This window comes from Scyliorhinus torazame, chromosome 6 (genome assembly GCF_047496885.1).
Source record: "Scyliorhinus torazame isolate Kashiwa2021f chromosome 6, sScyTor2.1, whole genome shotgun sequence".
In the NCBI taxonomy this organism is placed as follows: domain Eukaryota; kingdom Metazoa; phylum Chordata; class Chondrichthyes; order Carcharhiniformes; family Scyliorhinidae; genus Scyliorhinus; species Scyliorhinus torazame.
Window position 1 is genome coordinate 101,604,339 of NC_092712.1, and position 27,798 is coordinate 101,632,136.

At 46.2% G+C, this 27,798-nt stretch overlaps 1 protein-coding gene across 1 annotated transcript in view; it reads right to left on the minus strand.

Annotated features, from left to right (window-relative positions):
- Positions 1 to 11,934: 11,934 nt before the first annotated feature.
- The window catches only part of tmem236 (transmembrane protein 236), a 33,876-nt gene continuing 18,012 nt past the window's right edge, over positions 11,935 to 27,798 (minus strand). Inside the window, exons 3-4 of the mRNA XM_072508576.1 lie at positions 23,039 to 23,165; positions 11,935 to 12,561 (exon numbers count right to left, since the gene is read on the minus strand). Of these exons, the coding sequence (XP_072364677.1) occupies positions 11,936 to 12,561; positions 23,039 to 23,165 (753 nt within the window). The 3' untranslated portion in view covers position 11,935. The remainder of the gene's footprint in view (positions 12,562 to 23,038; positions 23,166 to 27,798) is intronic.

Sequence of the window (27,798 nt, forward strand, 5' to 3'; positions counted from 1 at the left end):
GAAACATATTAACATTGTGGCATAATACGTCAGTGAGTTCAATGTTCAAACAGGCTCATAAGTCCAGCCTAGTAGGTGGGCGACGAATTTGGGTTGGCCGCCTCAAGGGTGGGTCAGAATCCACCGGCTGAGGAATGGGCCTGGCCACAGGTGACAGAGGAATGGGCATGGTGGCAGGAAGCTCCACGAAGTCGACATCAGGAACAACAGGAGGGCGTGGCACCGGTGTATGATCAGGTAGCGAGCGTGGAAGCAGGCGAAGAGCCTGGCGATTGCACCTGCGAATGGAGCCATCAGGCATGCGAACCAGGAACGAGCGGGGAGTCACGAGTCGGAGAACTTCGGCAGTTGCCGACCAGCCACCCTCTGGTAGGTGGATGCGGACGTTGTCTCCAGGCACCAGGGCAGGAAGATCAGTTGCCCGAGTGTCATGTGCCACCTTCTGCTGAGCACGCTGCTGTCGCATCCTTTGCAGTACTGGAGCATAGTTGGGTGTAGGGACCAGAATGGATGGCACAGTGGTCCTGAGGGCACGACCCATCAACAGTTGGGCTGGTGAGAGGCCAGTGGCTACTGGGGCCGAGCGATAGGCCAGCAGGGCTAAGCAGAAATCCAATTCGGCATCAGCAGCCTTGCAGAGGAGCCGCTTGACGATGTGAACGCCCTTTTCCGCCTTGCCATTTGACTGGGGATGCACAGACAGTACGTCACGTGTGTGAAGCCATATGAAGCAGCAAAAGAAGACCATTCTTGGCTTGCAAAACAGGGCCCATTGTCCGACATGACAGTAAGCGGAATGCCATGGCAACGAAGGTGTCTTTGCATGCCCGGATGACAGCGGACGATGTCAAATCGTGCAGGCGTATGACCTCTGCATAATTCGAAAAGTAATCTATGATGATGACGTAGTCCCTGCCAAGCGCGTGAAAAAGGTCCACACCCACCTTCGCCCAGGGAGACGTCACCAACTCATGGGGCTGAAGCGTCTCAGGGGGTTGCGTCGGCTGAAACCTTTGGCAGGTGGGGCAGTTGAGCACCATGTTGGCAATGTCATCGCTGATGCCCGGCCAGTATACAGCTTCTCGGGCCCTCCGTCTGCACTTCTCAACCCCCAGGTGGCCTTTGTGTAGTTGGTCGAGGACCAGCTTGTGCATGCTGTGCGGAATCACAATCCGGTCCAGCTTTAGGAGGACACCGTCAATGGCGGCCAAGTCGTCTCGGACATTGTAGAATTCTGGGCACTGTCCTTTGAGCCACCCTCCCGTCATGTGGCGCATCACACATTGTAGAAGGGGGTCAGCCGCAGTCTCCCGGCGAATATGGGCCAGACTGGAGTCGTCAGCTGGCAGATTTGCCGATGTGAAGGCCACCTGCTCTTCGACCTGACAGACGAACCCCTCCGAGTCGGGCGGTGTGCTCACTGCTCAGATAGGGCATCCGCAATGATAAGGTCCTTTCCCGGGGTGTAGACCAGTTGGAAGTCGTACCCCCAGAGCTTGAGCAGGATGCGCTGGAGGCGAGGGGGTCATCTCGTTCAAGTCCTTATGTATGATGCTGACCAGGGGGCGATGGTCGGTTTCCACGGTGAACTGTGGGAGACCATACACGTAGTCGTAGAACTTGTCTATGCCGGTCAGCAAACCCAGGCACTCCTTCTCGATCTGCGCATAGCGCTGTTCTGTGGGGGTCATGGCCCGCGAGGCATAGGCGACCGGGGCCCATGATGCAGTGTCATCCCGTTGCAGGAGTACCGCCCCAATGCCGGACTGGCTGGCATCAGTTGAGATCTTCGTATCACGAGAGGTGTCGAAGAACGCCAATACCGGGGCTGTGGTGAGCTTAAGTTTGAGCTCCTCCCATTCCTTCTGGTGTGCGGGCAGCCACTGGAACTCTGTGGACTTCTTTACTCGGTGGCGAAGAGCCGTTGTGTGGGAGGCAAGGTTGGGAATGAACTTCCCCAGGAAGTTGACCATGCCTAGAAAGCGTAGCACTGCTTTCTTGTCTGCCGGCTGCGGCATGGCTGTAATGGCGCTCACCTTATCTGCATCCGGACGCACTCCTGACCGGGATATGTGGTCCCCCAGAAACTTTAGCTCGGTTTGGCCGAAAGAACACTTGGCTCGGTTGAGGCACAGGCCATGTTCCCGTATCCACACAAAGACACGCTGGAGACGACTGATGTGCTCCTGTGGACCAGATGATGACGTCGTCAACATAGACGCGCACCCCTTCGATGCCCTCCATCATCTGTTCCATGATTCTGTGAAATATCTCGGATGCCGAGATGATGCCAAACGGCATTCTGTTATAGCAGAACCTGCTGAAAGGAGTGTTGAAGGTGCACAGCTTCCTGCTGGACTGGTCCAGTTGGATCTGCCAAAAACCCTTTGAGGCATCAAGCTTTGTGAAAATTTTAGCCTGGGCAATTTCGCTCGTGATCTCTTCCCGTTTGGGTATGGGGTAGTGTTCCCTCATGATGTTGTTGTTCAGGTCTTTCGGGTCGATGCAGATTCGGAGGTCGCCAGTGGGATTCTTAATGCACACCATGGAGCTGACCCATGGCGTGGGCTCCGTGACCCGGGATAGCACCCCTTGGTCCTGGAGATCCTGCAGCTGCTGCTTGAGGCAGTCTTTGAGTGGTGCTGGGACCCTGCGAGGTGCATGAATGACCGGGGTGGCATCCGGTTTGAGCCGTATTCTGTAGGTATCGGGCAGTGTGCCCATGCCCTCGAATGCCTCCTGGTTGTGGGCGAGGAGCGAGTGGAGCTGTGCCCTAAATTCCGCATCCGGGAAGTCTGATGTGCCTTCTGGAGACAGAGCGTGCACCCGCTGAACGAGGTGGAGAACCTTGCATGCCTGTGCGCCTAGCAGGGAGTCCTTTGATGATCCAACTATCTCGAAGGGCAGTGTGGCCGTGTATGTATTGTGTGTCACCTGGAGCTGGCAGGATCCCATGGCCGAGATAACGTTTCTGTTGTAGTCGACCATCTTACAACGGGATGGCCGAATTGGTGGTCTGACCTTCAAGGCGTAGAAGGCTGACCATGCTATTAGGTTGGCGGAGGCACCAGTGTCCAAATGGAATGTTATTGGTGATTGGTTGACCGTTAGGGTGGCACACCATTCATCACCTGGATTGACACTGTTCACTGGCATCGGCTGGTGGGTCCTGCTTGGAGACATCCGGTTCCTGTCAATGACCGCAATGCGGAAGGCTTCCCGGTCGTCTATATGACCGGTTTGTATATCGTCCGGGTATGACTCGGAGTACGGAGGCTGAATGGTCCGCACGTCCCTGCGAGGCTGTCGGAATTGGGGAGCGTTGGCAGGTTGAGCTGCTCGACAGCAGGCAGCGTAGTGGCCCATCTTGCCACAGTGGAGGCATTGTCGGTTTAAATGTGCGGATCCACAGTTGCCGCACGTCGTGACGTCGTGGCGTTCGTTGCGCCATCGCGCATGCGCAGTTCAGTCCTGCGTAGAGCGCGCCTGCACGTCACGTCCCTCTGCGTCGACATCTGTTTTGGCGCGTACAAGCGCGGGAGGCCGCGGAAAGCGCGCGAAATGTCCGCCCTCATCCGGGCCGCGGGCCGGGAGGAACTCGATCGCCTGTTCCCTCTCGGCCTCGTAGGACCCCTGCCTTGCCGATTCGGCCGTGTAGGACCCCTGCCGTGCCGATTCGGCCGCCTGGAATTGGGAGTAGCAGCTGGTCGCGTTTTCATGGAGGACGCAGGCTTCGATGGCGGTGGCTAGGGTGAGGCTTTTAATTTTGAGGAGCTGCTGGTATAGGGTGCCCGAGGTGACCCCAAAAACAATCTGGTCCCGAATCATGGAATCGGAGGTGGCCTCGTAACCGCAGGACTGCGCGAGGATACGGAGGTGTGTTAGGAAAGATTGAAAGGGCTCATCCTTACCCTGCAGGTGCTGCTGGAAGAGGTACCTCTCGAAACTCTCATTTACCTCGCGCTGAAGTGTTGCTCGGGTTTGAGAAGGACCGTCTTGTACTTCGTCTTGTCCTCACCTTCCGCGAACACCAGGGAGTTGTAGATGTGGATGGTGTGTTGCCCTGCCGTGGAGAGGAGGGCAGCGATTTTCCTGGTGTCCAAAGCATTCTCCCTTTCTGTAGCTTCTAGGAAGAACTGGAAGCACTGTTTAAACAGCTTTCAGTTGATGCCGTGGTTTCCAGCGATTTGGAGCGGCTGCGGCGGGCTGATGGTGTCCATGGCGCAGGATGGCGGATTCCTTAAGATGCATCGGTAGGTCTCACAGTTATTGGGTTCCAACCCTGGTACTATGTGGTGTTGGGTGCTCTGCTACATAGACGAACCAACACGGTTGTGGATGGTACAACTCAGTTTTATTAGTACAATAACAACATCTGTAAACTGGTTACTGTGGTTCGTTCACTACCCTCTAACCTGTGGACCTAGCCCTAACACTATCTTGGAGAAGCACTCAGCACATGGTGAAGTTTATTTTCAAGAAAATAAGGAGATTACTCTATACTGAAGATATCCCCTTCCCGAGATTTTCCTTCTCCTGAAAAGAATAATGATGGAAAGATAAGTGAAATGATTTTCCAATAGTTGGCCCAGCAACCTTTTTTTATTATTAATTGATGGGATGTGGGCGTCGCTGGTTAGGCCAGCATTTATTGCCCATCCCTAGTTGCCCTTGAGAAGGTGGTGGTGAGCTACCTTCATGAACTGCTGCAGTCCCTGAGGTGCAAAACATGCGCTGGGGATGGTGGAAAATTCCGTCCATAGAAAGGTTACAGTACAGAAGAGGGCTATTCGGCCCTACATATTCATGCTGTCTCTCTGCAAAAGCAACTCAGCTTGTCTCCGAATTCCCCTTCTTTTCTTGATAGCCTTACAAATCTTTGATTTTCAAAAAATTAGCCAAATCTGCTTTGAAAGCTAGGATTGCATCTGCTTCTATCACACTTTAAGGCCCAGCATTCCAGATCCTAACTATGCGCTACCTAAAATAAGGTTACTCTTTGGCTCGTTTGCCATTCACCTGAAATCAGTGCCCTCTGTTCTTGACTCTTCTGCCGATGGCAATAGTTTCTCACTATTTACTCTGTCTAGATCCCTTATGGCTTTGAAAACCCTTTTCAAATCCCCTTCCAACCTTCTCTTTTCTAAAAACAGCCTCAACTCTTCCATCTATCTTCATAACTGAGGTCGCCCATCTCTCAAAACATTCTCAAAGCATTCCAAATCTTTTCTATTCCCTCTCGAATGCTCTCTCGTCCTTCCTAAGGTGTGATACCCAGAATTGAACATAATAATCCAGTTGAGACCAGTGTTTTTTAAAGGTTCACCATAATTACCTTGCCTTTTCTCCTCTATACGTCGGTTTATAAAGTCCATAATCCAGTATGTCTTATTAATCACTTTCTCAACCTGCCCTATCACCTTCAACAATTTGTGCACATATATCTCCCCCCCCCCCCCCCCTAACCGCCCCCAGCTCTCACTGCTAGTGCTCTTACATTGTAACCTTTATATTGCCTCGCCTCACTTTTGCATATTAAGAGCAGGAATAGGCCATTTGGCCCACTGAACATGCTTCACCATTTAATAAGATCATGGCTGATATGACCATGGTCTGAACTCCACTTTCTTGCCTGTCCTCCCATAACCCTTCGCTCCTTTGTAGATCAAAAATCCGTCTAATTCAGTCTTGAATATATTCAACGGCCAAGCCTCCACTGCTGCCTGACAAAGAGAATTCCAAAGACTCTAGGACAGTCCCTCAGAGTCGAGTGTGACTTGCTTCCACTCCGGGGAGGTGGGTTCTGCGATGGCAGAATAGTGCAATCCTGGATCCGCAGACTCTGCCACAGGTTTGGCAGGTGGTGTTTGATGAGGTGGGTGGGTGGGACGCTCTGGATTCTGTGCTCTCCTACCGCTGTTTACACTTGGCTTCCGTGTACTCCACCCTACGATGCTCGATATGACTGCCACCTTCATGGGTGCTTTTTCTCCAGTTTGTACGTTCGGAGGCAAGCGATTCCCTAATATTGATGGGGATGTTGCTCTTATTCAGGGAGGCCTTCAGAGTGTCCTTGTAACGTGTCCCCTGCCCTCCTAATGATCATTTGCGATTGCGGAGCTAGGAGTAGAGCACTTGTTTTGGGATTTTGTGTCAGGCATAGGGGCAATGTGGCCCGCCCACATTGGTGAGATATATGTGGCCCGCCCAGCTGGTCGAGCATGACCAATGTCTCTATACTTGGGATATTGGCCTGGGAAAGGACGCTCTGGTTGGTTCACCTATCCTGCCAGTGGATTTGCAGGATTTGGTGGAGCCAACATTGGTGATATCCCCCCAAGGATTTGAGGTGCGTATTGTACATTGTCCATCTTTCTGATGCATACAGGAGGGCAGGGACCATGGCTGCTCTGTAGACCATAAGCTTGATGCTAGGTCTGAGGTCTTGATCTTCAAATACTCTGCTCTTCAGGCATCCGATCACTGCACTGGTGCATTGGAGTCCATGTTGGATTTTGTCGTCAATGTCTGCTCACACCGAGAGGAGACTCCTGAGGTATGGGAAATGATCCACATTGTCCAAGGGCTCACCGTGGATCTTGATGGTTGGGGGGCAGATTTGTGTGACAGGAGCGGGCTGGTAGAGGTCCTTTGATTTCCGGATGTTTAATCTGAGGCCCATTCTCTCCTGTGTCTTGGTGAATGCACCAATGATGGTTTGTAGCTCAACCTCTGAGTGTGAGCACACACTGGCATCATCTGTGTCCTGCAGCTCGATGACAGAAGTTGGGGTCATCTTGGTTCTGGCCTGGAAGTGTCGGAGGTTGAACAATTTACTGCTTGTCCGCTGCGAGGAAGAGGTAGAGCAGCGATGACGTATCCTTGTTTGACCCCTGTTTGCACATGTTTGGGTCTGTGGCTGTTCAGTTGGTGAGGATCATGGCTTGCATGTCATCGTGAGCAGGCAGAGAAAGGTACCGAGTTTCTATAGGCAGCCGAATTTGAGGAGGATGCTACACAAGCCCTCACGCTTGACAGAGTTGAAAGCTTTTGCGTGATCGAAGAAGATTGCAGATGGAATCCCTGCATGATCGAAGAATGCCATGTACAGAGGTTGATGCTGCTTCCTGCACTTTTCCTGGATTTGTCCAACTCTGAAGATCATGTCCATTGAGACTCTTGATGGGCTGAAGCCGCACTGAGACTCAGAAAGGAGCTCTTCAGCCACTGGGAGGAGGCGGTTGAGGAGGATTCTCGTGATGCCCTTTCCTGTGATGAATAGTAGGGAAATCCCTCTGTAATTTCCCCAGTTGGACCTGTCTCCTTTCTTGAAGCTGGTCACAATTAAGACATCTCAGAGATCATCTGACATGCCCTCTTCCTTCCAGACAAGGGTGATGAGGTTGTGCATTCTTGTCAATAGTGCCTCTCCGTCGCGTTTATTCTGCAGGGATTCCATCATGGCGATCTGGGGTTGTGCTGAGATGGTGGAAGGTAGTCTGTTGCAGGATGGTGTCAAGAAGCCTGTGTCTTGGTTGAGGAGGTCCTCAAAGTGCTCTCTCCAGCGCGTGTTGACTGACGCTCTCTTTGATGAGCGCCTCTCCATTTTTGGCTGTCAGGGGAGGTGGTGGCATAGTGGTATTGTCTCTGGACTAGTAAACCAGAGACTCAGAGTAATGACCCTCCGAAAGAAGAAATTCCTCCTTATCTCAGACCTAAATAGAAAATTACTTATTTTTAGATAGCTCTAGGTTTCTCCATGAGAGTAAACTTTCTTTCAGCACATACATTTTCAGGGCCCCTCAAAATTGTATACGTTTCAGTAAGATTACCTCTCATTCTTCCAAACTCCAATGAGTATAGACCCAACCCGTACAGCCTTTTCTCATAAGACAACCTCTTCAGAACAGGAATCAGTCTAGTGAACCTTCACTGAACTGCTTAGAACCATAGAATTCCTACAGGGCAGAAGGAGGCCATTCAGCCCATCGATTCTGCACTGACCCTCTGAAAGAGCACCCTACCCAGGACCACTCCCCTGCCCTATCCCTGTAAATGCACCTAAACTGTTGGATACTAAGGGCAATTTATCATGGCCAATCCACTTATCCTGCACATCTTTTGACTGTGGGAGGAAACCAGAGCACCTGGAGGAAATCCACGCAGACACGGGGAGAATATGCAAACTCCACACAGTCACCCGGGGTCAGAAGCAAACCTAGGTCACTGGCACTGTGAGACAGCAGTGCTAACCACTGTGCCACCATCAGGCCAAGAGGGCTAGAGGGTTTGTGTGTACTGCTACGTTCCCCAAAGTTCAAGCTGTGATTGATTGCATGCATGTGGTCATCAATACTCCATCGGGTCAGCCAGGGATCTTTGCCATTTGTAAAGATTTTGATTCTATCAATGCCCAACCTGTATGTGACCATCGTTAAAGGAGCATTCAAGTATGTGCCAGTTATACTGAAAGTAGTCACAAGTTTTACATCCTTAGATACAGTTCCATGGATGTTCTGTCCACCCAAGCCATTGGATAGTTGGCTTCTTGGAGACAAGGGATATCCAAAGACGTGCAGGTTAGGTGGATTGGCCATGCTAAATTACCCGTAGTGTCCATAAAGGTTGGGAGGGGTTATTGGGTTGCGGGGATAGGGTGGAAGTGAGGGATTAATGTGGGTCGGTGCAGACTCGATGGGCCGAATGGCCTCCTTCTGCACTGTATGTTCTATGTAATCTGCTAAGAGATGGCTCATTACCCCACCGAGGAATACAAGGACTAAAATCAAATTTTGATTTTTATGCTTGAACCATGCTGGTGCCTCTTTGCAATAATCTCCAGCTCATGTCTCACTTATAATCTAGGTCTGCCATACCTTAAACAATCTGGCACACCAGTGATCAAAGGCTCTGGCAAAGGATGGTGTAATGGACTGAGCCACTTCCTCTATCAAAAAACCGTAGGAAGAGTCTGATGACATAGAGGAGGAGCCCATTGTTATTGTCCCAACTCCTGTTAATACTGGACGAGTCAGATCCCAAAGTGAAATCTGGATAGATTCTGACCTTTTTTTCCAAAACCACAGGAGAAAGTTACTGAACAAATTCACAGGAGCCAGCTAATGAAATTTAATACAAAAAATAAAATAGTTATTAAAACAAGAAAAGTGAATTATATTACACCAGACATAAAGGTTGGAAAGATCTCAATACAAACTTAAGAAGACTATTCAAATTCCTTTATCCCAGCAATATATTAGCAAACACGTAAAACAATGAACAGTAACTACTAGCTCGACACAAACACTTCTGGTTTAGAACTGCCGCAGTTTCTAGCCGTTTTCCTCTGGTGAATTCCTCAGCATTCACTTGATGCTTCTCATCCAACCCATTCCTCTCCCTAAGACAGCAAAAACCATACTCTAAACTTACTGTTTCTTCAATTTCAGATCAAACAAATAAGTTCCCTAAACTTAGTATTCCAATAGCATCTCTGCTAAATTGATCACTTTACTGATCTCCATAGCTGATTATTCAGTTAACTACTGTCCCACTAGTCTTACAGGTTTTCTTCTCAGAGAGCTTTAGCTCCACATTGTCCCCGTATCCAGGCTATTGAATGGGGTTAGGGTTCGGGAAGGGAGGAAATAGCAAGGGTGCTGGCAATAATTTTAAATTCCTCTCTGGTTACAGGAGAGGTGCCGAAGGACTGGATGATAACCAATGTGGTACCATTATTTAAGAAGGGAGGAAGGGATAAACCAGGGAACCACAGGCCTGTCAATGTAACGTCAGTGGTGGGGAAATTTTTGAAAGCAATTCTAAGAGACAGAATTAATCTTCATTCGGGGAGGCAGGGATTAATCAAGAACAGTCAGCATGGTTTTGTTAATTGGCGGTCATGTCTGACCAACTTGATTGAATTTTTCAAAGAAATGTAGTTGAGGGCAATGCATTCGAGGTAGTCTAATTGGCCTTCAGCAAGGCTTTTGATAAGATCCAACTTGGGAAACTGATGGCGAAGGGAAGAACCCCTGGGATCCAAGGAAATTTGGCAAATTGGATTCAGAATTGGCTGAGTGGCAGGAAGCAGAGGATGATGGTCGAGGGGTGTTTTTCTTACTGGAAGCCTGTGTCCAGTGGGGATCAGTGCTGGATCCCTTGATGTTTGCGGTTTATATAAATGATTTAGACATCATGGACGATACGAATATTGGTGGGGTGGTAAATAGTGAGAAGGGTAGCCTTCGATTACAGGAGGATATTCACACGCTGGTCAGCTGGGCTGATCAGTGGCAAATGGAATTCAACCTGGATAAGTGTCAGGTAATGCACTTGGGCAGGACAAACAAGGCAAGGGAATACATGATAAATGGCAGGACCCTGGAAGCACCGAGGATCAGAGGGACCTTGGTGTGCATATAGTCCAGTCCCTTCAGGCATATAGTATACTTTACTGGCCCTGGCATAAAGTTTAAAAGCAGGAGGTTATGCTGGAACTATATAAAACATTGGTTAGTCCACAGCTAGGGTATTGTGTGCAGTTCAGAGATCCACATTGCAGGAGGGATGGGGTAGCACTGGAAACAGTGCAGGGGGGATTTATCAGGATGTTGCCTGGGCTGGAGAATTTTAGTATGAAGTGAGATTGGATAGACTGGAGTTGTTTTCCTTGGAGCAGAGGAGGCTGGAGGGGACATGATTGAGGCAGCACGGTAGCATAGTGGTTAGCACAGTTGCTTCACAGCTCCAGGGTCCCAGGTTTGATTCCCGGCTTGGGTCACTGTCTCTGTGGAGTCTGCACGTTCTCCCCGTGTGTGCGTGGGTTTCCTCCGGGTGCTCCGATTTCCTCCCACAGTCCAAAGATGTGCAGGTTAGGTGGATTGGCCATGCTAAATTGCCCTGAGCGTCCAAAAAGGTTAGGTTGGGTTACGGGGATAAAGGGGATAGGGTGGAGGTGTGGGGCTTAAGTAGGGTGCTCATTCCAAGGGCTGGTGCAGATTCGATGGGCTGAATGGCCTCCTTCTGCACTGTAAATTCTATGATTCTATGAGATGTATAAAATTTGGAGGGGCATAGAGAGAATAGACAGGAAGCTACTTTTCCCCTTGTTGTCGGGATGAATGAGCAGGGAGCTTAGATTTAAGGTAAGGGCAGGAGGTTTAGAGGGGATGTGAGGGAAAACCTTTTCACCCAGAGGGTGGTGAAGTCTGGAACTCACTGTCTGGAAAGCTGGTGAAGGCGGAGATCCGCATAACATTTAAGAAGTATTTAGATGGGCACTTGCGATGCCAAGGCACACAAGGCCAAGTGCTGGAAAATGGGATTAGAAACTTAAGTGGTTGTTTTTGACTGGTGCAGACTGGATGGGCCGAAGGACCTTTTCTGTGTTGTAGACGTCTATGACTCTCTGACACACATACTGAACTCTACTCTCTAAACCCGTGCCTTTTTCGGTATCTGTCTCGCTGGATCACTGTCACTATTAATTATTTCTATTAGAGAGAAGTCTTTGAGCTATCTATCATCCTATTGATCCATTCTTAAATCATTGCCCTTTGAGGTAGTTTCTCAGCAACTGTATCGCACTCATTTTCATGCAGATGGCTTAAAGCAAACCAAGTTCAATGAACGGCAATTACAGAAAATATTTAGAATTACAAAAATTTCGAAACCCAACACTGTAATACCGCACTTTGTTTTTCCCTTTTTCTTTGAGGAGGCACTGCTTGTTCAATTTCTTCCCATAACAGTCTACTTGAAAGTAAGAACACATGACAGAAAAATTGAGCAATTGCCGCACCACTTAATATAACCATTCATTGATGCTTTAAAATACAAAGCCTCTGTAGAAGATCATTTTCTTCTGGAATATTGATAATACAATGATACAATAAATATCAAATCATACAGTTAATCAATTGAGATGTAACTTTTAAAATTGTTGCGTATGATTGAAGTATTTCAATCTTATGACATAGTTGAAATAAATAAATGTAATGAGAACAATAATATTCTTTAATGGGTATAAAACAGGAGTAACGAATCCCATGACCCCAATCAAACTGACTCGAACAAAAAAGAATGGGAAATCCTGCAACATAATCGCCAAAGAAGGTAAAAATGGATTTGCTGAATGTAGAACAATTCTTAAAAGTGACAAGTAGCTAAAAATATAAATGGGGTAAACCCATCCGGTTGTGGCCACAGAAGGAAGGCCTGCAACTCTCACTAACTCTACAGTATCCAACCAATTAATGATCTCTGTTGCAAATATTTCCGCTCTGTAGTCCTTCACTGCTAGAACTTTGAGAGAGGCTGGAATTTTATGTTCTAATGTGGTGCACCCAGCTCTTGTTGAATGTAAACAAGGCTGCAACACAGTGTTTGACTTGTCTGATGTTCTTGGTACCACAGGTGAAGCAAATTCATTTTCTGTCACTTCTGCAGTTATCTGATTGTTCCCATCTGCTCTGTCTTGCCGCACAGCAATAGTGGCGATTTGTTCTAGGTTTGTGAGCACCGGTTCATTAGATGCCAAAATGACGCCACTGCACGTACCTGTGGAGCACGGCAAATGCATTTGTAAATACAAGGTGAGCTGCAAGGAAACAAATAGGCTTCAATCATTCTACATTTTAATTTCTCCTCCATGCAACTGAGATCTTGACCATTTCTAATACAATTAAATACAGTTCTTTTCATTCTTTTTTCACTTTTTTCCTTTTTAATCCCCAAGGTTTCCGACAGAAACCAACAAAAAAGTAATTCAACTTTTCACAGTTGATGGAAAATGTACCATTGATGGGAAGAAGTTTTGATTAATAATCAGTCCTTTTCAGACAATGTTATAATAGCTTAGTGTAAAATGTCAGACACTTTCATGTAGAGGCACAACAGACTTCATGAAATTCTCAATGAGTTTCTTTGCACAAAAGTATGGAATGAAAAATACCGTCAAAGCTGTTTCTTCCAGAGGCAATGTGCATTTCGCCTCATCACAAAATGCACCAGGTCCCTACTCTTCCAGGAGAAAGTTCTACAAAATTGAATACCACTGCATTGCCATTCTCTATATCAAACCCTGACCAGCCATCCTCTACAGGTCACACCTCCATCCTAGCAAAGCATCAACCATACTTTGCAACACAAGAACAGAAAATACTGGACAATCTCAGCAGGTCTGACAGCATCTGTGGAGAGAGAAGGCAGCTAACATTTCGAGTCCGGGAGACTTTCTGTCATACTTTCCAGTTGGTTCAGTAGTTCCCATGGTACACAAATGCTCCTCACTGATTTTAACAGATAATACATGATTCATATAAGAGGGAATTCTTTATTCAGAATCTAGAGTGATGAAAACATTGATTCACATTACCAGAAGTGAGAGAAGTTTGTCATATAAGAACTAGAAGCAGGAGTAGGCCATCTGGCCCCTCGAGCCTGCTCCACCATTCAATGAGATCATGGCTGATCTTTTGTGGGCTCAGCTCCACTTTCCGGCCTGAACACCATAACCCTTAATCCCTTTATTCTTCAAAAAACTATCCATCTTTATCTTAAAAACATTTAATGAAGGAGCCTCTACTGCTTCACTGGGCAAGGAATTCCATAGATTCACAACCCTTTGGGTGAAGAAGTTCCTCCTAAACTCAGTCCTAAATCTACTTCCCCTTATTTTGAGGCTATGCCCCCTAGTTCTGCTTTCACCCGCCAGTGGAAACAACCTGCCCGCATCTATCCTATCTATTCCCTTCATAATCTTATATGTTTCTATAAGATCCCCCCTCATCCTTCTAAATTCCAACGAGTACAGTCCCAGTCTACTCAACCTCTCCTCATAATCCAACCCTTTCAGCTCTGGGATTAACCTAGTGAATCTCCTCTGCACACCCTCCAGTGCCAGTACGTCCTTTCTCAAGTAAGGAGACCAAAACTGAACACAATATGAGCCAAGTGTCGCTGGATATACCTGAGTTCGGAAGATCTAATTATAACCCTGCAGTCATGACTAAAATTGATTCCAGTTATGTCGATGTGCCTGTTTGAATTATTTAATGGAGCTACAAGGGCTCTGAAAGTTAAACATCTTGGGGCTGGATTCTCTGTCAACGGGATCCTCCGTTTTGCCGGAAGTGCACTCACGCCCGCGGATTTCCCGGCGGCGTGGGGGTGTCCACAATAGGAAACCCCAATGGCCGGCTGCCGGGACGGATAATCTCACTGCCAGGGAGTGGGGGGGGGACCAGAAAATGGGTGTGGTGGGACACAGAATCTCACCCCTTGAACTTCCAGCAGAAATGACCTCTTTACTGCCGTGTCACAGTTATTCTGTCTCTAAATTACAGTGGAAAGTCTACACCAAACGCTTTAAACACAATACCTACTCTAAAATCTATGACTAGTCAAATGATTTTTATATAGCACACAGAAACCTGTTACACATGGTACGTTTTATCACCTTTTATAACTTTACTTTAATTTGTGATAAAATAAATACTTGCGAATTCTACATAGTGTGTATTCATACAATATCTATACTGATATTATTTCTCATTCATTTATGCGATGTGGGTGTTGCTGGCTTATCCAATATTCGTTGCCTGTCCTCAGTTGTCTTTTAGAAGATGGTGGTGAGCTGCCTTCTCGAGCCTTGGGGTCCATGTGGTGCAGGTACACGCACAGCGCTGTTAGGGAGGGCATTTCAGCATTTTGATTCAGCAACAGTGAAGGAATGGTGGTATATTTCCAAGTTTGCATAGTGGGTGATTTGGACGGGAACGTCAAGGTGAGGTGTTCTTATTTATCGGCTGACCTTGTCCTTCTAGATGGTAGTGGTCATGAGTTGGTAGCTGGTACCTAAGGAGCCTTGCGAGTTCCTGCAGTGCATCTTGTAGATGGGACACACTGCTACTACTGTGCGTTGATGGAAGAGGAAGTAAATGTTTGTGGAGGGGATGCCAATCAAGTGGGCTATTTTGCCTTGGATGGTGTCGAGCCTCTTGAGTGTTGTTGGAGCTTCACTCATCCAGGCAAGTGCAGAATATTTCATCAGAGAGTGGGGATAAAGGGGTCTTTTTTAGGATGGCAGCCAGTGACTAGTGGTGTACCTCAAGGATCGATGCTGGGACCACAACTTTTCACAATACACATTAATGATCTGGAGGAAGGAACTGAAAGCACTATTGCTACGTTTGCAGATGATATAAAGATCTGTAGAGGGGCAGGTAGTATTGAGGAAGCAGATAGGCTGCAGAAGGGCAGCACGGTAGCATAGCGGTTAGCGCAATTGCTTCACAGCTCCAGGGTCCCAGGTTCGATTCCCAGCTGGGTCACTGTCTGTGCGGAGTCTGCACGTTCTCCCCGTGTGTGCGTGGGTTTCCTCCGGGTGCTCCGGTTTCCTCCCACAGTCCAAAGATGTGCAGGTTAGGTGGATTGGCCATGCTAAATTGCCCTTAGTGTCCAAAATTGCCCTTAGTGTTGGTTGAGTGGGGTTACTGTGTTATGGGGATAGGGTGGTGTGGGCTTGGGTAGGGTGCTCTTTCCAAGAGCCGGTGCAGACTCGATGGGCCGAATGGCCTCCTTCTGCACTGTAAATTCTATCTATCTATCTAAGGACTTGGACAGGCTAAGAGAGTGGGCAAAGAAGTGGCAGATGGAATACAATGTGGAAAAGTGTGAGATTATGCACTTTGGATAGAGAAATGGAGGCATAGACTATTTTCGAAATGGGAAGATGCTTAGGAAAAAGAAGCACAAAGGGACTTGGGAGTCCTTGTTCACAATTCTCTTAAAGTTAATGTGCAGGTTCAGTCAGCAGTTAGGAAGGCAAATGCAATGTTAGCATTCATGTCGAGAGGGCTAGAATACAAGACCAGGGATGCACTTCTGAGGCTGTTGGTATGGGTCAGGGTTTAGAGAACCCCAAGTGTATCAAGGAGTTCACCTGGCCCACAACTTTTACTCGATTGTGCTATGGGGAGCACACGCGCCACTCTACAGGTCCCTTGCAATACTTCAACATAGGAGCATTGGTTATCACAGCTTTCAGGCAGTCAAATGCCTGTTGAAAGTCCGTTGTCCATGAAATTTTTGACGTTTCTTCAGCAAGTCCAGCAGTGGAGCCACCACGCTACAATAATTTTGCACAAATGTTCGATCAAATCCACTCATGACAGGAAATCGCATTATTTCCCTTCAACTCGAGGGTATCGAAAACTCCTCAAGAAAAGTGACTTGGGCTTTTCCAAATTCACTTTTGGCTAGGTTTACCACCAAACTCGCCTCCTGAAGTTGATCAAATAACTCCATTAGATGTTTTAAATGTTCTGACCATGTCTGGCTGAAAATTGCCAGATCATCGATGTATACCGCACAATTGGGTAATTCCGAAACAACTTTTTTAATTGACCGTTGAAATGTGGCTGGTGCGTTTTTCATGCCAAATGGCATAACTTTGAATTGGTACATACCATCTGGAGTCACAAAAGCTGAAATCTCCTTCGACCTTTCGGATAAAGGTACCTGCCAGTAATCTTTTAGTAAATCCAGTTTGGAAATAAAAGCTGATTGACCCACTTTCTCAATGCAATCCTCCAAACGTGGGATAGGATAAGAGTCCGTACATGTAACTGCATTAACCTTTCGATAGTCCACACACAACCGTTGGGTAGCATCTGGTTTTGGTACCATCACTATGGGTGAGCTCCATTGGCTGCAACCCACTTCAATTATGCCAATTTAAGCATACTGTCAATCTCTTCATTAACCTGTGCCAATTTTAAAAGGTTAAGTCTGTATGGATGTTGTTTGATTGGAACAGCATTTCCTACATCTACATCATACATAGCCATTTTAGTACTTCCCAATTTATCTCTACAAACTTGCCCACGTGATATCAATAACTCTTTCAGGTCAGTTTGTTTTTCCTCTGGAACGTAACTCAACAATTTATTCCAATTTTTAAGAACATCCTCATTTTCCAATTTAATTTGAGGTATGTCAAATTCACAGTCATCTGGATTTGGTTTGTCACTTTGAGTTAGAATCATTAAAACCTCCTCCTTTTTCTCTCCTTCCCTTTCAAAGTACCTTTTAAGCATATTCACAAGACACACTCGGTGAGTTTTCCTTCTATCCGGCGTTTTTACCACATAATTCACCTCACTTAATTTCCTTTCAATCTGATAAGGTCCACAAAACCTTGCTTTTGAAGGTTCACCTACCACTGGTAACAACACTAAAACTTAATCTCCACCGGCAAAACTACGAACTTTGGATTTCTTGTCCGCTACACATTTCATCACATTTTAGTGCAACTTTTAAATGTTGTCTAGCCAATTCACCTGCTCTATTTAATCGTTCCCTAAAATTTGACACGTAATCCAATAATGTAATTTCCTATTTCTCACTCACCAATTTTTCCTTAATCAATTTAAGTTGTCCTCTTACCTCATGACCAAAAATTAGTTCAAAAGGACTAAATTTGGTTGACTCATTAGGAGCATCCCTAATTGCAAACAGTACAAATGGAATTCCTTTATCCCAATCCTCTGGATAATCGTGACAATAAGCCCTCAACATTGTCTTTAATGTCTGATGCCACCTTTCTAACGCTCTCTGCGATTCTGGATGGTACGCAGTTGATTTAAATTGTTTTATTCCTAAGCTATCCATAACTTCTTTGAATAATCTTGAGGTAAAATTTGATCCGTGATCCGATTGTATTTCTGTGGGTAGTCCATATCTAGTAAAGAATTTAAGTAACTCCTCCACAATCTTTTTAACTGTAATATTGTGTACTGGAATGGCCTCTGGAAACCTAGTAGACACATCCATTATAGTCAAAAGATATTGATTCCCACTTTTCGTTTTAGGAAGCAGTCCTACGCAATCAATTAGGACCCTTGTAACAGGTTCCTCAAATGCTGGAATGAGTATTAAGGGCGCTGGTTTTATCACTGCTTGAGGTTTCCCTATCACTTGACATGTGTGACATGATTGACAAAATTTAACTACATCTTTATGTAGTCCAGGCCAATAAAAATGTTTCTGGATTTTAGCCTGAGATTTCCTTATTCCCAAATGAGCTGCCACTGGTACCTCATGTGCAACTCGCAACACCTCCTTTCTATACCCTACCGGCAATACTACTTGATGAACTTCTGCCTACTTTTCATCCGCCTGCATATGTAAAGGTCTCCATTTTCTCATCTAGACATCACTTTTACGGTAATAGTACTCTGGTGTACACTCAGATTCCTCTTCCGTGTATGCTTTCTGATCTTTTTGTTGTAACTCCGCCAATTTTCCTGAAATATTCACCTCATCCTCCACCTGTTCTTGTTCTTTTTCAACCAGCTGATCAAAACCGTTTTTGACAGTTGCACTTCAACATCATTGTCACTCTTTGATTTCTCCTCTTGTTTTAACCTGTGACTTTGCGACCTTGTCACTGCACAATCCGGAAAAATCCCAGGATATTCGTCCTTCAACACTTCAGTTGTCTGATTTTCCACTGGCTTATCAACCACAGTAGGCATCACTCCCACCTGCGATCCAGCTATATCATTACCCAAGATAAACTGTATTCCTGGACAAGATAGTTTCTCTATTACTCCGACTACCACTTCACCACTCTTCCAACCGTACCTTATATAATTGAATACTACTCCTCTCACCCTGAATTCCACATATTACCACCTTTTCTGGCAACATTCTTCCCAAACTACATAACTCCTCATCTCTTACCATTAAAGATTGACTAGCTCCCGTATCTCTTAAAATTGTGACTTCTTTACCTGCTCCTCCTGATACACATGAGTAAACTTTACCCACACAAGTAAATTCTTTAAAGAAATCTGGCACCTTCTTATCAATCACCTCTTGATCAGGCTGTACAATCTTTTGCACCTCCTTCTCTTCACTTGGGCTTTCCATCACCACTTTAACAAACCCGTTTTACCACATCAGCCTTCCCAGTGCTTTTCTTCAACCACCAACACTGTGACTTTACATGGCCCCGTTTATTACGGTGAAAACATTTGAAACTTTTCATGTCTCTTCCACCCTCCAGGATTTTTTTTTTAAAATCTGAGGTACACTCTCCTTATTATCTCCCATCAGATCACCTTTACTTTTACCACTTGAGTATTTCTCATGTCCCCAGTTTCTATTCCTCACAGACTGAAACTGATGTCATAAACCAAGCTTTGATTTATGAAATAATTCATAATCATCTGCCATTTCTGCTGCTAATCTCGCAGTTTTAATCCTCTGCTCTTCCATATGAGTTCTCACTACATCAGGAATTGAATTTTTAAACTCCTCCAAAAGTATAATTTCTCTGAGAGCTTCATACGTTTGGTCTATTTTCAAAGCCCTTACCCACCTATCAAAATTAGTCTGATCCTTTCAAACTCCATGTATGTTTGACCAAATTCTTTCCTTAAATTTCTAAACCTTCGTCTGTCGGCTTCAGGCACTAGTTCATATGCACCTAAGATGGATTTTTTCACCTCCTCATACGTCCCAGATACCTCCTCCGGTAGTGATGCAAACACTTCACCTGCCTTACCTACCAGCTTTGTTTGAATCAGTCATACCCACATGTCCTGTGGCCATTTCATTTGTTTAGCTACCTTCCCAAATGAAATGAAAAAGGCTTCTACCTTCTTCTCGTCAAACCTTGGCAATACGTGGACATATTTAAATAGATTCCGACCAAGCCTTCGACTATGACGCTCTTTCTCACTATCCTCATCACTATCCACCAACTGTACGTTTCCCTTTACGTCTGCCAATTTTAACTGACTGTCATGTTTCATGGCCATTTTCTGAAGTTCAAACTCTCTCACTTTATCTTTTTCCCTAATCTGTATCTCCCTTTCTCTTTCTTTTTGTTCTAATAGGGCTATTCTTTCTGTTTTCCTTTCTTCTCTCTCTTTTTCCTCTCTCTCTCTTTTTCCTCTCTCTCTCTTTCTCTTTCTTCTCTCTCTCTTTCTCTTTCTTTTTCCTCTCTCTCTTTCGTATTCAAGCTGCTTTAATTCTTTCTCATGTTCCATTTGTTTAATTCGTAACTGAAATTTAGCTATTTCCAGTGAGTCAAACTGTATCTCAGGCAACTTTAAATGCTTAGCCACCGCCATAATGACCTCATCTTTTTGCATTTTGTCAGGTAATGTTAACTGCAATGTTTTTGCCAGATCTAACAGTCTGCTTTTAGTCTCTGTCTGCAAGGTACTGCGTGTGACCATCTCCACTCCCAAAAACGTCTGAGCCTCTGAAAGAGCCATTGTCCACAACACACTCCTTACTTAAACTAAAATACCACACCTGAAAAGCACCCACAATATACTCAGCTCTCACTGTCTTTAAGTTCACTAAGCCAATCCAATAGGTCGACTTTTATCCCGGACGAGCCTCCAATTTCTTATGGGCCAGGGTTTAGGATTTCAACTGACCCATAACTTTTAGAGATTGTGGTATGGGGAGCACACGCCCCACTCTGCAGGTGTGGTAGAGCAGAAATGGAAAATATTTTTTAAAGCAAAACAATGTTTATTCTATGAACTCAAGTTAACCTTTTTAAAACATACAGTGAACATCTTAGCAACCATTAATTCAAATACAACCCCCAAAGAATACAACACTAAGTAATGCGTACACTGTCCTTTTAACATCCAGAAGACTTAAAACACCTTTTACCAGAAGCACATTAGGTTTACATTCACTATAGCAGTACACCTGCTTGGTCTGGCTTCAGCTCCAACACTGAAAACAAAACTATAACACACCCTGCAGCAAACAGCCTAAAACAAAAGTAAAAAGCTGACAGGCAGCCCAGCTCCACCCACACTCTGACATCACTGCAGTAGTAAACACCCATTTCTTAAAGGTACTCTCACTACAGATATTTATATACACACCCATTTATAAACACCCATTTCTTAAAGATACTCTCACATGACACTGTATAAGGCTCTGGTCAGGCCCCATTTGGAGTATTGTGAGCAGTTTTGGGCCCCGTATCTAAGGAAGGATGTGCTGGCCTTGGAAAGGGTCCAGAGGAGGTTCACAAGAATGTTCCCTGGAATGAACAGCTTGTCTTTTGACGAACGGTTGAGGACTCTGGGTCTGTACTTGTTGGAGTTTAGAAGATATGGGGGGATCTTATTGAAACTTACAGGATACTGCGAGGCCTGGATAGAGTGGACGTGGAGAGGATGTTTCCACTTGTAGGAAAACTAGAAGCAGAGAACACAATCTCAAACGAAAGGGACGATCCTTTAAAACAGAGATGAGGAGGAATTTCTTCAGCCAGAGGGTGGTGAATCTGTGGCACTCTTTGCCACAGAAGGCTGTGGAGGCCAAATCGCTGAGTGTCTTTAAGACAGAGATAGATAGGTTCTTGATTAATAAGGGGGTTAGCGGTTATGGAGAGAAGGCAAGACAATGGGGATGAGAAAAATATTAGCCATGATTGAATGGTGGAGCAGACTCGATGGGCCGAGTGGCCTAATTCTGCTCCTATGTCTTATGGTCTTAAACCATTGTCGTAATAACGTAAAAACCCATCTGGTCCTTTAGGGAAGGAAATCTGTCTTCCTTACCTGGTGTGGTCTACTTTTGACTCCAGACACACAGCAATGTGGTTGACTCTGAAATGGCATTGCAAGCCATTCAGTTGTATTCAACCGCTACAAAAACACAAAAAGGAATGAAACTTGGACAGACCACCCGGCAATGACATAAGCACCAGAAATGGCCAATCCAGCCCTGTCGACCCTGAGGGCTTGTGCCAAAGTTGGGAGAGCTATCTTACAGACATGTCAAGCAACAGCCTGACATAGTTAAGCTCACAGAATCAGACCTTACAGGCAATGCCCCAGGCACCACTATCACCATTCCTGTGTATATCCTGTCTCACCGGCAGGACAGACCCAGCATAGGTGGCGGTACAATGGTTTACAGTCGGAGGGAGTTGCCCTGGGAGTCCTCAATATCGGCTCTGGACCCTATGAAATCTCATGGCTTCAAGTTAAACATGGGCAAGGAAACCTCCTGGCGATTACCACGACCACCCGCCATCAGCTGATTACTCAGTACTCCTCTATGTTGAACGCCACTTGGAGGAAGCACTGAGGGTGGCAAGAGTGCACAATGTATTCTGGACGGCGGACTTAAATGTCCATCACCAAGAATGGCTTAGAAGCATCAACACAGACCAAGCTGGCCGGGTCCTAAAGGATATAGCTGCTAGGCTGAGACTGCAACAGGTGGTGAGGGAGCCAACAAGAGGCAAAAACATGATTGACCTCACGGACCTACCTGACGCATCTGTCCATGACAGTATTGGCAAGAGTGACCACCCCATAGTCCTTGTGGAGACAGAGTCCCGTCTTCACATTGAGGCACCCTCCATGCTAAATGGGATAGACTTCAAACAGAATCATAGAATCATAGAATTTACAGTGCAGAAGGAGGCCATTCGGCCTATCGGGTCTGCCCCGGCTCTTGGAAAGAGCACCATACCTAAGCCCAGTCTGTATGACTCTTCTTCAGATCCTAAACATTAACTCTGTTTCTCTCTCCACAGATGCTGCCAGACCTGCTGAGTTTATCCAGAATTTTCTGTTTTTGTTCCCAGGGATGATGGATTTAATTTACGAGAGGTTGGAAAAGGGAGGAGTTTACTGCTTGGAACAGGAAGGTTTAAGAGACAACCTAATAAAGGCTTTCAAGATGATGAGAGGTTTTCATAGACTAGGCAGAGAAAAAAATATTTCCTCTGGTGAGTGGGTCAATAACCAAAAGTCATAAATTCAATATCATTGGCAAAAGGTCTCGAGGGGAGATTAGGAGAAATGCTTTAACTCAGAGTTATTGGGATCTGTAACACTCTATTTGATTGAAATTGTACCCTGTGGGTCTTAGTGTTGTCAATTTCACCAACCAAGGTAGCTTGCTAGTACTGAAAGTGTGCAGGTTGCTATTTTAAACAAGAACAAATCAGATAAATAAACTGCCAGTTCCTTACCATCAAGTTTTCCAACCAGCTGCCATTTACGTAGATTTTCAATAACACTCACGAGAATCAAGCACATTACGACCAGGGATACAGGGAGATCTGAAAAGGTTTGAGCTGAGGTTGAGCCATGCTGTACCTTTTTAAAAAAGAACGACAAATCAGCACAAAGTAATGATGCAGTTGTAATCCCCTGAGACATTTCTGCATTAAATGGTGATGGCAATCTGTTTTCAATTCTTGATATGGTTTTAAAGTAGCTGTATTATTTATCTTTTCCAGAACAGAGCATAAAATCTTGTTAGGGCCTTTCTAAAATGGGCAAGATTTCAAATTTTAATTAACTAATGTAAAAATACTAATACTTTTCCAGTTTCTGTCTGAAGCACTCTGGTGCTTATGTGTAAGCGTTGATATCGAAGGGAGGGAGTTACCCTGGGAGTCCTCAACATCGACTCTGGACTCCATGAAGTCTCCTAGCTTCAGGTTAAAAATGGGCAAGGAAACCTCCTGCTGATTACCACGTACCGGCCACCATCAGCTGATGAATCCGTACTTCTCCATGTTGAGCGCCACTTATAGGAAGCACTGAGAGTGGCAAGAGCGTAGCATATGCTCTGGGTGAGGGACTTCAATGTCCATCACCAGTCGTGACTCGGTAGTACCAGTACGGACCGAGCTGGCCGGGTCCTAAAGGACATAACTGCTAGACTGGGACTGCAGCAGGTGGTGAGGGAACCAACAAGAGGGAAAACCATACTTTACCTCATATTCACTTTTGTAAAGGCCCCGAAGAATCCAGCACGAGTTTTAAGGATACAAAATAATAAAGTTTATTTACTATAACAATATATACATAGTAGTAGCAGTAACTTCCCTTGCTACCTTCTCCTTCCTCCTGGTTCCTGGACTGGCCAGCTTATTTATAGTAGGAGTTTCTCCGCCCCCCTCATTGGGGAAGTTCATACTCCCATAGGATTGTGGGATAATCATTAGTCCCCAGCCAATTGTCAGTAGGCAGGTTATAACATCCCTCCCCCCCAAAGTCCAAGGAATCCACCGTAGGCCCTGGCGAAGGAAGGCGTCAAACTCGTTTGGCCGCAGGCCGGACGCCATTTGCACGCGGCGCTGGATCAGGCGGCGTATAACGAGACGGAGACCGGCGCTTCCGTGATGAACGGCGCGGTTGTACATCCACGGCCTGTGGACCCGAGGATTCCCCCTCTGATTCATCCTGTGTCTCCATCTCGGAGTCAGAGTCTGCTGCCTCCGTCATGTCAGCGTCTCTGTCCCCATTCGGTCCCGTCATGACCTGCGCAGGCTTTGAGTGAGGCACCAGTGGAAGATTTGGAGGACTACCTTCCCTTGTTTCTGGTCTTTGCCGCTGTTGAACTGAGCTCCGGGGGTGGGGAATCTTTTGCGGGGATGATCTTCTGGACCGGACGTGGTCTACATGTTTTCGCTGGAGACGACCCTGGGCTTGCACTTGGTACGATATAGGGCCCGTTTGGCGAAAGATTACCCCAGGAACCCATTGGGCACCACCAGCAAAATTCCGCACGAATACTGGGTCACCGGGCGCAAACTGCCGAATCGGACGATGCTGAGACAATCCCGGTCCCTGCCGTTCTTGTGTGCGGCGTACTTTTGCGCCAATGTCCGGGAAGACCATACTAAGGCGGGTGCGAAGTCTCCGGCCCATTAGGAGTTCTGCGGGAGCTACCCCAGTCACTGTATGGGGGGTGGTCCTGTACGTAAACAAAAACCGAGCCAGTCTCGTGTCCATTGATCTGGAAGACTGCTTCTTTAGGCCTCCTTTGAATGTTTGCACTGCACGCTCTGCCAACCCATTTGAAGCCGGGTGGTAAGGGGCAGTGCGGATATGGCGGATGCCGTTCATCTTTGTAAACCTAGCAAACTCCTCACTCGTGAATGGAGTGCCATTATCCGTGACCAGCACCTCGGGGAGGCCATGCGTGCTAAATGATAAACGCATTTTTTCAATTGTTGCGCAGGACGTTGTCCCCTGCATCTTATGCACCTCCAGCCATTTGGACTGGGTGTCAATTAGTTGGAGGAACATGGATCCCTGAAAAGGGCCTGCGAAATCTGCATGTAAGCATGCCCAAGGCCGCCCTGGCCATTCCCAGTGATGTAGGGGCGCGGCCGGCGGAAGCTTCTGATGCTCCTGGCAAATGGAGCGGTTTTGGGCCACCGTCTCAATGTCGGTGTCGAGGCCTGGCCACCAGACATAACTCCGGGCCAACATTTTCATCTTGGTCACGCCCAGATGCCCATTGTGCAAGTCTGATAATATCAGCTCCTGGCCTTTTTCCGGGACAACCACACGCGTCCCCCACAAGAGAATCCCATCCTCGTCGCCAGTTTTGTAAAGGCCCCGAAGAATCCAGCACGAGTTTTAAGGATACAAAATAATAAAGTTTATTTACTATAACAATATATACATAGTAGTAGCAGTAACTTCCCTTGCTACCTTCTCCTTCCTCCTGGTTCCTGGACTGGCCAGCTTATTTATAGTAGGAGTTTCTCCGCCCCCCTCATTGGGGAAGTTCATACTCCCATAGGATTGTGGGATAATCATTAGTCCCCAGCCAATCGTCAGTAGGCAGGTTATAACACTCACCAATCTGCCTGCTGCAGATCCATCTGTCCATGACAGTATTGGTAGAAGTGACCACCGCACAGTCCTTGTGGAGACAAAGTCCTGTCTTCACATTGAGGATACCCTCCATCGTGTTGTGTGGCACTACCACTGTGCTAAATGGGATAAACTTCGAACAGGTCTAGCAACTCGAGACTGGACATCCACGAGGCGCTGTGGTCCAACAGCGGCAGCAGAATTGTATTCAACTACAATCTGTAACGTCATTGCCCAGTATATCCCCATTCTACCATTACCATCAAACCAGGGGATCAACTCTGGTTCAATAAAGAGTGCAGGAGGGCATGTCAGGAGCAACATCAGGCATGCCGAAAAATGAGATGTTAACCTGGTGAAGCTACAACATAGGACTACTTGTGTGCCGAACAGCAAAAGCAGCAAGTAATAGACAAAGCTGAGAGATTCCACAACTATCGCATCAGATCTAAGCTCTGCAATTCTGCCACATCCAGCCGTGAATGGTGGAGTACAATTAAACAACTCACCGGAGGAGGAGGCTCCACAAATAGTCCCATCTTCAATGATGGAGGAGCCCAGCACATATGTGCAAAAGGCAAGGTTGAAGCATTCACAACAATCTTCAGCCAGAAGTGCCGAGTGGATGATCCATCTCAGTCTCCTCTGGGGTCCCCAACATCACAGATGTAAGTTTTCAGCCAATATGATTCATGACTCCACATGATATCAAGAAACGGCTGAAGGCGCTGGATACTGCAAAGGCCATGCATCCTGATAATATTCCGGTAATAGCACTGACGACTTGTGTTCCAGAAATTGCTGCATCCCTAGCCAAGCTGTTCCAGTACAGCTACAACACTGGCATCTACCCGGCAATGTGGAAAATTGCCCAGGTGTGTCCTGTACACAGGAAACAGAGCAAATCCAACCCAGCCAATCAGTCTACTCTTCATCATCAGAAAAGTGATGGACGGAGTCATCAACAGTGATATCAGATGCTGGCCTAATCAGCGATGCCCACATCCCGTAAATGAATAAAAATAAAATATGATTGTGTCATCACTTGTGTCATCACTAGATTACATGAACCCTTTCAATTCTTCCCCCTGCTCCATGATACTAGTCAATTTAACAGCTCTGCTATCAAGTCGAGACCAGCATAGATCAGAATGCAAATTCTGGATCGTATGGCTCAGTACAAGGCAATGCATTTATATATATAATCATTGGGAAAGTTCAGTGTATTTTTTTAAGATTGAATAGCTTCAGTTATATCTCTTTTAACCTTCCTTAAGGTGCTCAATTTCTGTGATGATCCAGTATAAACATGAATATTGGTAAAGAACTTCACAAGATTTCCCAAATATTGGGATTTCCAGTGTACAAGTACCCTTAGGATCAGAGAATAGAATCAGAGAATGATTACAGCACAAAAGGAGACCATTCGGTCCATCATAATCACGCCGGCTCTCTGTAAGTCAACTAGCCCCATTCCCAGGTCTTTTCCCTGTAGCCCTGCAAATGCTTTCTCTTCAGATAATTATCCAAATCCCCATGATTGAATTTGCCTCCACCAAACTCTCAGGCAGTGCATTTCACATCCTCACCATTGCATGAAAAGATATTCCACATGTCACCATTTCCAATCACCTCAAATCGATGTCTTCTGATTCTTGAGCACTCTCTCTCTACCTACCTCTGCTTAGACTCCTGATTTTGAACACCTCTACCAAATGACCTCTCACGCTTCTTTTCTCCAAGGAGAACAGTGTGGTGATATACATCACTGTACGTACACAAAGGGTTAATGTACATACACTATACTTAGCTAGACACTAGAGGGAGCACCAGAGACATGACACACAGACAGTCAACCAATAGGTCAGTAAGATAGGACACGAGCAATGGGCAGTCACGATACACACAGAGGTGACACTACCACAGGAGGGCATTACACCAACTCATATAAAAGGACACATTACACATGCTCAGTCTCTTTCCAGTGGAGACACTCAGTGAGTACAGACACAGAGTTGATTGAACATCACACCCACCACGTGGATTGTAGCAGACTGGTTAGTCAGTCTGAGTAGCTATAGCAGGATTAACAGTAGCGTCGAATCCAAGTAGG